The sequence below is a fragment of the Quercus suber genome, unplaced genomic scaffold (genome assembly GCF_002906115.3).
Source record: "Quercus suber isolate HL8 unplaced genomic scaffold, Cork oak 2.0 scaffold_404, whole genome shotgun sequence".
NCBI classification, from domain to species: Eukaryota; Viridiplantae; Streptophyta; class Magnoliopsida; order Fagales; family Fagaceae; genus Quercus; species Quercus suber.
The window spans coordinates 160,569-170,789 of NW_027069855.1; the positions used below are offsets into that span (position 1 = coordinate 160,569).

The window sequence follows — 10,221 nt, forward strand, 5'->3', positions numbered from 1 at the left end:
TACAACTCTATAGAACTCTAGCATTTCATTACGTGTCCAGCCATCATATAGTCTACTACAATTCTTAGAAGCCACATTATAATCATATCTTATCAATCTAATATAGTTGAAGCCAATATTATATCTTAATTTATCAATCCTATAGCTAGCCCATTATTCCCTTGATGCTGCCAAAATTAAATGATAAATCTGGACAAATTTTTGAACAATGGCAGTGCGTGGATGACAAATTGGTTAACTTAGATAAGACGTGATTTCTTATCCCTGCGTTATAGGAGCTAAAAAGATATTATAGGCTTGAAAAGTATTGCTGCCTACTGCAATGAATTAGAGATGAATACACATCACTAGAAGGATGATGAGGAAGTATATTAACCATAAAGCAACATTTTCCCATTTACATGATGACAAACTTAAATTGATAAAGTCTATGCCTATTACTCTATCATGTACTATTTTTTTATCCAATCAATCTCAAAGCCTATGGAGGACCATACAGCTATACGTGCAATGCCTATATTAATACTGTAACAATCATAGGTCAGCTTTCCCATTCAAATAATGATAGGTCAGCTTTTCCAATTATATTCTACTAGGTACCAAAAATAATAGATGCACAGACCCATATCTTTCCATAAGCGTGGGAACAATTACTAACCATTGGATATTCCAATATTCCAACTTTCTAAATTTAGAGCCGGAGAAAACTATACTTAAAAGCTTATCAATGTTAAAAGCTCAAACGTGTGTTACGGCTGAAACTAAAGGAAACCTCTTTTATATATATATATATATATATACACACACACACACGTGTAGAGGAAAAAGACAAGGTTTTTTAAAGCTTATCAATGTTCCATCGCTGACTGAGTTTGGTAATCTAATTGAGGATGCAAAACTACTTGTAAGCCAGTTTGCAGTAGTGGAGTTCGCTATATCAGGAAGCACGGCCATCCATAGTTAATAACAATTACAATGTTTTTTCTCAAAAAAAAAAAAAAAAACTAATATAAATAAAAGGGCTTTTTTTAAAAGGTCATGTTAACCACAACATTCGTTAATAATTCATTTTGAAAAAGTTTTTATACCACTTTTATGAAAAATAAAAAAAATTATCAAAATATTAATTACTTTTTTTTCATTTCTCATAAAAACTTTTTTTAAATGAATTATTAACAAGTGCCCTTAAGGTATTCATTAGCATTTTTCTTTTTTAAAATTATAAAATAAACTACTAATGATCTAATATACTAGAATTAGATATCCTATTTTTGAAACTTTAAAACTTTTTTTAAGACAACCTGGTAAAGAGAGGACAATTTTTCACAACTCTCTTTTTGTTCATAAAGTGAATTGTTCCAAGTAGTAGTTGCCTAAAATGCGAAAAAATTATTAGACCACATAAAATTGCACAATTTGTATCACAGCTGTTTATATGATAGGCTATGAGCGAAGAAGAAAAAATAGTTAACCTATATAAAAGTGACAAATAATCGGCCATAATTTGACGCATAGAATAGCTAAGGCAAAACTTATGGCGGTTTAAGTGGCACTAGAACTATTAAAAAAAAAAGAAGCGTTTTGGTGAACCTTGAACCCAATCTCGCTCAAAAAATAGAGAAATTATAGAGTCCTCTGGTGGACCACGTCACTTGTTCACTATTTCATTAAAAAACTTCTATTTGTTTAAAATTGCTGAGTCGATAATTAATTTTTGTTTAATTTTTCCAGAAGAGGCTTGTCAGTGTCTCATATTTTGGACCGCTTCCAAGTACACTCTGGATCCTTCGCGACATATCTCACAATACTATAAATTTCCCAAGAAGACAAAGAACTCAGAAACAAAAAAGACAGCCTTTTTAAGTTGCCTGGTTTTGTGTGTGTGGCTAGAGAGAGATCATCCCAGTGGATAGTGCAAAATGGCTTCAGAAAAGGATAAGGAGAGAGAAGCTGAACAGTTTTTGTTGGATGAGAGTGTTGATGATGTTTTTGAAGTGAACAAGAGTTATGGTGGTGCTGGTGCTGTTAATAATATTAGCAGCAGTGATACTGAAAATGTTGAAGGAGGTTTACAGGGTTCTCCTTCTTGTTCTTTCATTTCTCAGCAATGGCCACAGAGTTATAGGTAAGTGTTTTCCACAATCTTCTCCGTTTGGTTTTGCATAAAAATAAATAATTTGAAACAGTCAAGAAGATACCAATTTCAAAAAACTTAATTCTGTTTTCATATATTCAGTGTCAAGTCATTTAAAATTCTGTAGACTAAAATAAAATTTTAACTGGAAATTGACTCTCTCTCTCTCTCTCTCGGAATGAAAAACAACTTGTATGTACATTTTTTTTTCTTTTGTGTGAGAATTATTTTAGGGCTTTTATTTGGACTTTAGAAAATATTGGATAATAATTTCTATTGAACCAAAGAGAGTTTGTGTAGTTTACTGTCTGTGTTTTTTTTTTTTTTTTTTTTTTTTTCTTCTGAATAAAAAATTTTTGTTGCACAAAGAACTAGCCCACAAAACTCTTTCAAATCAATGTTAATGAACAGTAAATGTGGGACTGCCGTCGGTAGTTAGAACAGTGGAATAATAGTTTGGAATAAGTCATAAATAGACAGGTGACAGTTCAGAATAAGGTATATGTGGTACATTCTAGCTTTCCTGCGTGACATGCATGAAAATAAGCCAGTATGTCACACATGTTCTATGGTCACTAACATTTAAACTCCAAAATTTTATCAAGAATTAGGTAATGTCCGCACTTTATGCTTTTTTTGGAACTAAGGGATTTCAACTAAGCTTAGAATGTCTAATTAGTCTGCTTGAGTTGTGGTTTTAGCCAATAATCCTGTTCAACTTATGAGTTTTCATTTCAACCTTAGCCTATATGTTACTTTAAGCATCATAGTGCTGAACCGAATTTACAATCTAAAATCAATAGTTTATGTTATAAAATAATTTTGTATATTTTTTTCAGATTTAGTTTGAAATATATGGAGTTTCATTTCATACTCTTCAATCCAAACATGTGTCCAGGTTGTCTTAAGTGAACTTTTAGAATGGCAATAGCGTCATTGCTACCCCTTGGAAGTGTGTGGGAGAAGGAGCTTGCCCATTTACAAAGTCATATAACTAGACTGCATCAAAGCTTTGTGGTTTAGGGGATGATATTTCTGTTAAGTCAATTTGCCTATGCTAGAGGGACCATAATTTACCCTAACAAGGATATTGGTGAACATGATGAGATTTAAGATGTCAATATTGAATAGCTTGATGAATATTGTGAATATATATATATATATATATATAAATATATATTACCGTCCATAGCCTGTTTATGTGTTAATTTTCAACAGACTCTTAAAATGGAGGATTGGTTTAGGAAATCATATTCCTCCAATTATGTGTTAAGTTCAGTAACCTATGTGGCAACAAATGGTATTATCATGGTTATTGGTTAGAGTGCTCTTGTATATTTTAGGGTGTGTTTGATGACACATAGGAAGTACAAATATTTATCATGCTCATATGATACATAATACATACCAAGCATTAACTTATCAAAAAAAAAAAAAAAAAACATACCAAGCATTACATTACATATAATTTTGGGTGTAGGGAAGTCCTTTGTTTCTACTAGTGTAGACAGAAAGGGAAGGGGAATTCGTCATGGTTTTTGGCTTGCAATAAATCTAGGGTCCTGATCAAGCAACTAATAGCCCTATCTATCCACCTATCTAGAAAGAATATCTTGAGTACCTATGATGACTCCATCTGCCGGCATGTGATATTTGGACATGATCTAGTCCTAACTAAACAAAGTGCTAGCCAATATGAATTTATTGGAAATTACATCCTTGAGATACTGTTTCAGTCAGTTTCTATGTTCTATGAAAAGCTGGAAACGAATGTTTTGCACACATGAACTAAGCAATGTGATGCAAATTCTAGAATTATAGAATTGAGAATGATTTTTTTCACACACATGAAAACATGAATAAGTAACTTAGCTAGCTTTGCCATTTGCCACATCAATATGTCCTACAGCCTGGTGCTTAATTGATAAGACACCCAAAGCATATGTGTGTACTTTGAGTTCATTTGAGCAAATTATCAAGTACAATGTTGTATAGTATATACGTGATAGGTCAAAAATGTATTGACTCCTTGTGATGAATTAACCAATTAATTAGCTAAGTTAATTAATTAATTCAATTAGCGTGCAATATGCATGGTAGTACAAACAAATCACTAACTAAGTTAATATACAGCAAAAAATAAAGTTAATCCGGTGATTTGTTTACGAATGAGAAAAACCTACAAGGCAAAAACTCCACCGGGTGATTTTAAGGTTACTACTCCCGAAAATTCACTATTATCACAGCAAGCGATTACAAGTAAAGTAATCTTAATACCTTATACCAATCTACAATTGAACCCTTACCCCAATACACAATTGGACTTGTTCTGAAAAATTGATTTTCATATATCTCGATAGATAAGTTATCTATCGAGTAGCTATTGAGCATCGGGCTAAACATGCCATTTAAATCTCAATAGATGCTATCTGTCGAGCTAGCTGTTGAGCTTTAAAATATAGCACTTCTTCACTTGATTTTTGAATAGATTTGCATGGCTTTAACACTTAGACTTGAACTTTTGTTCCTTGAAGTATTAAACACATCCTAGATCTATCCAATTACAAGTGCATTTTTTCAAAGGATTAGCTAATTCTAAATAACATATGTTCCTAATATGATTCAAATATGTCCTAACAATACGTAAAAATCGAATTACTAGTGAGGCAATGTGTATTTTAAGTCATGTTCTATAGATTGGATACACTCAAGTACTCAATGTTTTTATGTTCTTGTCTTTTGGTCATTATCTTGCAGAGAGACTACTGATTCTTATACCATCGCTGCATCACCAAGTTTTGGATATCTTGGTCATGGTCCAAGTGTGACATCTTTTGGATTTGACAATCATTCTAAAAGTAATTTAGACCTTGATGGAAAGTCTCCTTTATTGTCTGATTATGAAAGAAGTTATCAGAAGCAAGACTTGGATAGGATCTCAAGGGCACAATCATCATTGTCAGAGAAAGCCTCATTTCATATGCAGGCTACTGGGGAGTTACCCATTGGTCATGGTTGCAGCCTTACTCAGACTGTCTTCAATGGTAAGCTATGATATTCTAGTGTTTTGTTACTATAACAATTAGATATCTGATCTGAGCCTCTTTTTGATATATCATACATTCTAGTACTGGTGGAGAAATTCCTGATATATGTGAAAAGGTATCAAATAACCAATACTCATCATCGGAAGAGAATGACTAATGTATGATATAAAGTTTAATAGTTGTTTATCTCTTATGTTCTCATTTATCCTTACTAGATACCAGGAAGCAGAGATTCAACTTTGCGTAATGACATAACTTACTGAAATTATTATGAATGAAGATTTGGACATATGTGTATGCTTTATAATTTGAACTTATTATCTTCTGACCGTCTTTGGAATAGTTTTATAACATCACTTTTTTTTGAGGCAGGAATTAATGTGCTGGCTGGAGTTGGGCTTCTTTCTACACCTTACACGGTGAAAGAAGGTGGCTGGGCAAGTTTGGTAATCCTAGTTTTTTTCGCAGTTGTATGTTATTACACTGCTTCCCTCCTGAGATACTGCTTTGAGAGCAAAGAAAGCATCATAACCTACCCAGATTTAGGAGAAGCTGCTTTTGGAAGATATGGACGTCTTTTCATAGCTGTGAGTTGCTTGAAACTTCAAATGGAAACATGATATCTCTTTTTTTTTTTTTTTAAATTGGTCAGGCTAGTTCTTTATAGTTGTTGATACCAAACTGTTGGTTCTCCATTCCTTTACAGGTTAAGAATTTATTTGGAATATCTTAAATCTTGAATTAACATCGATTAGTTTAAATTGGATGGATTCAATTTAATCTCGTGTTTGGTTAGTTCATTGTGTATATACAGACATGATAATTTGTCTACAATTAATTTATTTTGAATTCTATTGTTTAGCCCTATTTTCTTATGAACTTTTTTGGAGTGTTAATCTTGGGAGATGAATATGAATTATTTTACTCATCTCCTTGATTTGTTTTGTGTCCAATATCTCTGATGTTATTGATTTTTTTGGATCCTGGTGCAGATCGTTTTGTACGGTGAATTATATGTAAGTGACATGCTGATTCTGAATCCTTGGATTATATTCCCTTCAATCTTGGTCAAGTTAATCCACTTATTTTCCATATGTTCAGTCCTATTGTGTAGAATTTATTATTTTGGAAGGAGATAATCTCACCAAGCTATTCCCTGGAACATCATTGGATTGGGCTGGTGTTCATCTGGACTCCATGCACTTGTTTGGAATTCTAATTGCCCTGATTGTTCTGCCAACCGTTTGGTTGAGGGATCTCCGCGTGATCTCATACCTTTCAGGTATTGCAAACATGTTCTGGCAGGCCTCCATTGGTTCTTGAAATTGCACAGACATCTGAATTCTTGTCATCTATTTTGCAGCTGGCGGGGTCCTTGCAACAGTTTTGATAACCCTATGTGTACTTTTCCTTGGTACAATAGATGGAATTGAGTTCCCTCAAACTGCTCAAGTAGTGAACTGGAGTGGCATTCCATTTGTCATTGGTGCATATGGATTTTGCTTTTCTGGGCATTCTGTTTTTCCAAATATCTACCACTCAATGGCTGACAAGACAAAATTTAGCAAGGCACTCATAATATGGTAAACAACTTTGTTGTTTAGATTGGGCTCACGTTGTACTTGTCTTCTATTCTCGCATGCCTTGACTTCATCTTTTTGTGCAGTTTTCTTTTGTGTGTCTTGATATACGGGGGTGTTGCAGTGATGGGGTATCTCATTTATGGTCAAAATACATTGTCCCAGATAACTTTGAATATGCCACCAGAGGCTTTTGTTTCCAAAGTTGCAATTTGGACAACAGTAAGTATGAGATTGTCATGGAAATGCAATGATTGTGTTTGAACTTGGGTCATGAACATTTACGTGGATTCTAAGCTTGGCTTTCCTGCTTTCTGCAGGTTATTAATCCATGCACTAAATATCCTTTTTACAAATATTACTTATTTATTGAAATCAAATTAGGCTACATTTTTTAAATCATTATCTGCATTCTTTTTATTGATTTTGATTTCTTAACATTGAACAAATATGCGCTATTGATGAACCCTTTGGCAAGGAGTATAGAGGAGCTGCTGCCGGTTGGAGTTTCAAGTAGTCTCTGGTGTTATGTCCTTTTAAGAACAGCACTTGTCGCTTCTTCAGTTTGTGTGGCTTTTCTTCTTCCTTTTTTTGGTAAATAATCTGACTTAAGGCAAATACTTCAGTTCTTAGTTTCATTTTATATTATTAGTTAGATAGTAAAAGGTATCAAAATATTATCAGCAAACTCACTTGATTCTGGACATAAAACTTGTCTACCATATCCTGCAATTAAATATAATATGCTTTTGTTCAACATAAACCCATCTGCTCTTCTGTAAGTTATTTTGATTGTACAGTTGCAATATAACCTAGTCAGCAATTAACTTGATCACGAATTATGCAATCTGAGGGAAATCATATTATCTGATTTCATAAGTAATCAAATCATTCTTACTTAGGGGTTCATTCTTACTAGGTCATTTTTGAACTAATGCCAATTTGGTGACATTGCAATTTTCAGTTTTTTATCCTGCTGACTAATTTATTTACAAAACAAAAATAATCATGCATCTAAATATGTTTCTTGTAATTAATTTTTCTTACTTTCAATTTAGAAACGTTTTATAGGTGTAACCTGTAAGGATTTGGTGGAAATAGTTGCAACTTCTGATTCATTCTTTTCCAGCTCCAACAACTTCTTGGGCTATCAAGTGAACTCAATTACTTAATAGTCTCTTTTTTCTTTTTTTTAATGGTTGCAGGTCTTGTTATGGCTTTAATTGGTTCTCTCTTCAGTATAATTGTGGTAAGCTTTCACTTTGTTCAATATATACATAGTTGTAGTCCACATCAATTTCATGTAAGAATTCCATACAATCATTTTTTTTAAACATTCTAAATATTTTAATGATGATTCTTCACAAAACTCTTGTCAAGAAACTTTTACTTAAAGAAAAGGAATTTTGTTTGACCTTATTAAACAAAGATTCTGGAGGGCAACATGACATAAAAGATCATTAATTTTCATAAGTCATTGTAGTTTGATATAAATGTTTCTGCACTTGCAAAACACAAATTCACTTGGTTTGTGGTGTATAGCCTGCATTGTTTCTGAAATGCTGATTTATGCCAACCAATATGACATAACATGTTTTAATGGATGGATGTGTCTTTGATCCAGTCAATAATAATGCCAGCTTTATGTTTTTTAAAAATCAAGGGGAATAAAGCTACAAGGACACAAGTAAGCAGAGTTTTACTCTCTCTCTCTCTCTCTCTCTCTCTCTCTCTATACATATATATATTCTTTATTCAAAATCATTTTGGAAGAAAATTATTCTATACATATGGGGGAAGAATCTGACAGCAATTTGGTGCTACACAATACCATGTCACTTTAGATAACGGCTGATATGAAGACTATAGTTGTGGGCTCTGTTTATTGCAGATAGGACTAATTCCTTAAAATTTAAAAATATGCTCATTACTAGCTGTAAACAGTAGAACCCAAAATGATACATAAAAATATCTCCTTTATGGCATGGTGAAATCTGATGATGGGAAAATTAAAAATAAAAAAGAAAAGAAGGCCATTAGGTGGACCTAGAATAAACTAATTTAATAAGATGGTGAGTTCTACTTCAACAATGAAAGTGGTTAGGACAGTGAATACTGACTCAATAGCAAATGTAAATTTAAATTCATTGATTATCCCCCTGCAAAGTGTCTTTCAAATCAGAGGAAAAGAATTTGTTGTAGGAGGATCTTAAGGCTGAATATATGTAATGGCAATAAGTAAGACCCGGCCCTTCAAGTCCCTCTTGGTTTCTTAAAACAAAATTTTTTGAGACGGTTATTCCTGGTTTATATTTTTCCCATGCAAGACTGGTTCTTACAATAAGACCATAAAGGAGACTTATTAGGGATCCATATACAAAACACGTTTCAATATTCTTTTTTTCCCCATATTTTCTTGCACTCTTCCAGAAAAGCTAGTGCCATTTATGTTTGCATGTTTTTCTTTACTTACTATATTCATGTCCTCTTCTTTTTTCTTTTTCTTTTCTTTTTTCTTTTGATGTGTATATTGGTCTCCTACCTTTCTTGACACTATTTCTCTTCACCTACATAATCAGATTGTTTCAAGTACCACAATAGCTGTATTGGGTGTCATTTGTGCAATTGTTGGAACATATTCTTCAGTGTCAGACATTGTGAAGAGTTACTGAAATATTCAAATGGTTCAACATGTCAATAATTCTGGTAAATACCCATCCCTGTGGTATGTGCATTCTCTTTGCATCACATTAAATATTCAAGTCACAGATTATAGCCAGGAATTAGACCTTTTGAATGCTGAAACTCATTATATCTTTAAATGTAGCCTTTAAGGACTTTTATTAAACACATTTTTTTATGGTAATTTTTGTACTGGATACATTGATATTATCATTTGTTACATTGAAGAAGATCAGCAGTCACACTAGCTGTAATTTCTGTAATGATGATACTTATGTCCTTTGCTTACTGCAATCCCTTTTTTTTTTTTTTTTTTTTTTTTTTTTTCCCCCCCACTTGCCCAACCCTTCCGACTAGAACTTGCAGACTTAAAAAGGAAAAGGGAGCCAAAGGGCAAGGAGGTGGTGGAAGTGGGAAAAACCCACCCCCCTCAAAAGGATGAGGCCCAAAGAGCGGCCAAGCAAGCTAAGGTGGGGCAAAAAGGTGCTGAGAAGAGGAGTGATCCTCATGTTGTACCTCCAGCCTGGCTCCCTGCCCCAATGCTGGATGGGGCTCCTCTGCCAGCCAGTGCATCCATCAAGGACTTCCAAGGAGGGACGGCCGGCTATGTGGCTAATGCGGTAAAGCAGGCTCTACTGCTCCCCAAGGCCAGCTTTATGTTTTTTTAAAAATAAAGGGGAATAAAGCTACAAGGACACAGGTAAGCAGAGTTTTACTCTCTCTCTCTCTCTCTCTCTATATATATATATATATATATATATTCTTTATTCAAAATCAT

General features: G+C 33.5%; 1 protein-coding gene across 2 annotated transcripts; it reads left to right on the forward strand.

The window, feature by feature from the left end:
- Positions 1-1,783: 1,783 nt before the first annotated feature.
- Positions 1,784-9,731, forward strand: LOC111997730 (amino acid transporter AVT1A). Of its 2 annotated transcripts, XM_065761284.1 has the most exons (12): positions 1,785-2,125; positions 4,892-5,178; positions 5,554-5,768; positions 6,174-6,197; positions 6,283-6,463; positions 6,545-6,764; positions 6,848-6,983; positions 7,082-7,099; positions 7,208-7,355; positions 7,967-8,010; positions 8,386-8,448; positions 9,341-9,731. In XM_065761284.1, exons 1-12 carry the CDS (start codon positions 1,920-1,922, stop codon positions 9,431-9,433), a joined length of 1,635 nt encoding a protein of 544 aa, XP_065617356.1. In that variant the 5' UTR covers positions 1,785-1,919; the 3' UTR covers positions 9,434-9,731. The 2 variants fall into 2 exon arrangements, 1 of the variants encoding a protein (XP_065617356.1); XR_010624115.1 differs by lacking the exons at positions 7,082-7,099; positions 9,341-9,731 and having other exon boundaries at positions 1,784-2,125; positions 7,248-7,355; positions 8,386-8,446.
- Positions 9,732-10,221: the final 490 nt, after the last annotated feature.

Coding starts and splice junctions, on each gene's coding strand:
- LOC111997730 (XM_065761284.1), top strand. CDS start 1,920: ATGGCTTCAGAAAAGGATAAGGAGAGAGAAGCTGAACAGTTTTTGTTG. Junction 5,179..5,553: donor TACTCAGACTGTCTTCAATG/GTAAGCTATGAT, acceptor TTTTTGAGGCAG/GAATTAATGTGCTGGCTGGA. Junction 5,769..6,173: donor ATGGACGTCTTTTCATAGCT/GTGAGTTGCTTG, acceptor ATCCTGGTGCAG/ATCGTTTTGTACGGTGAATT.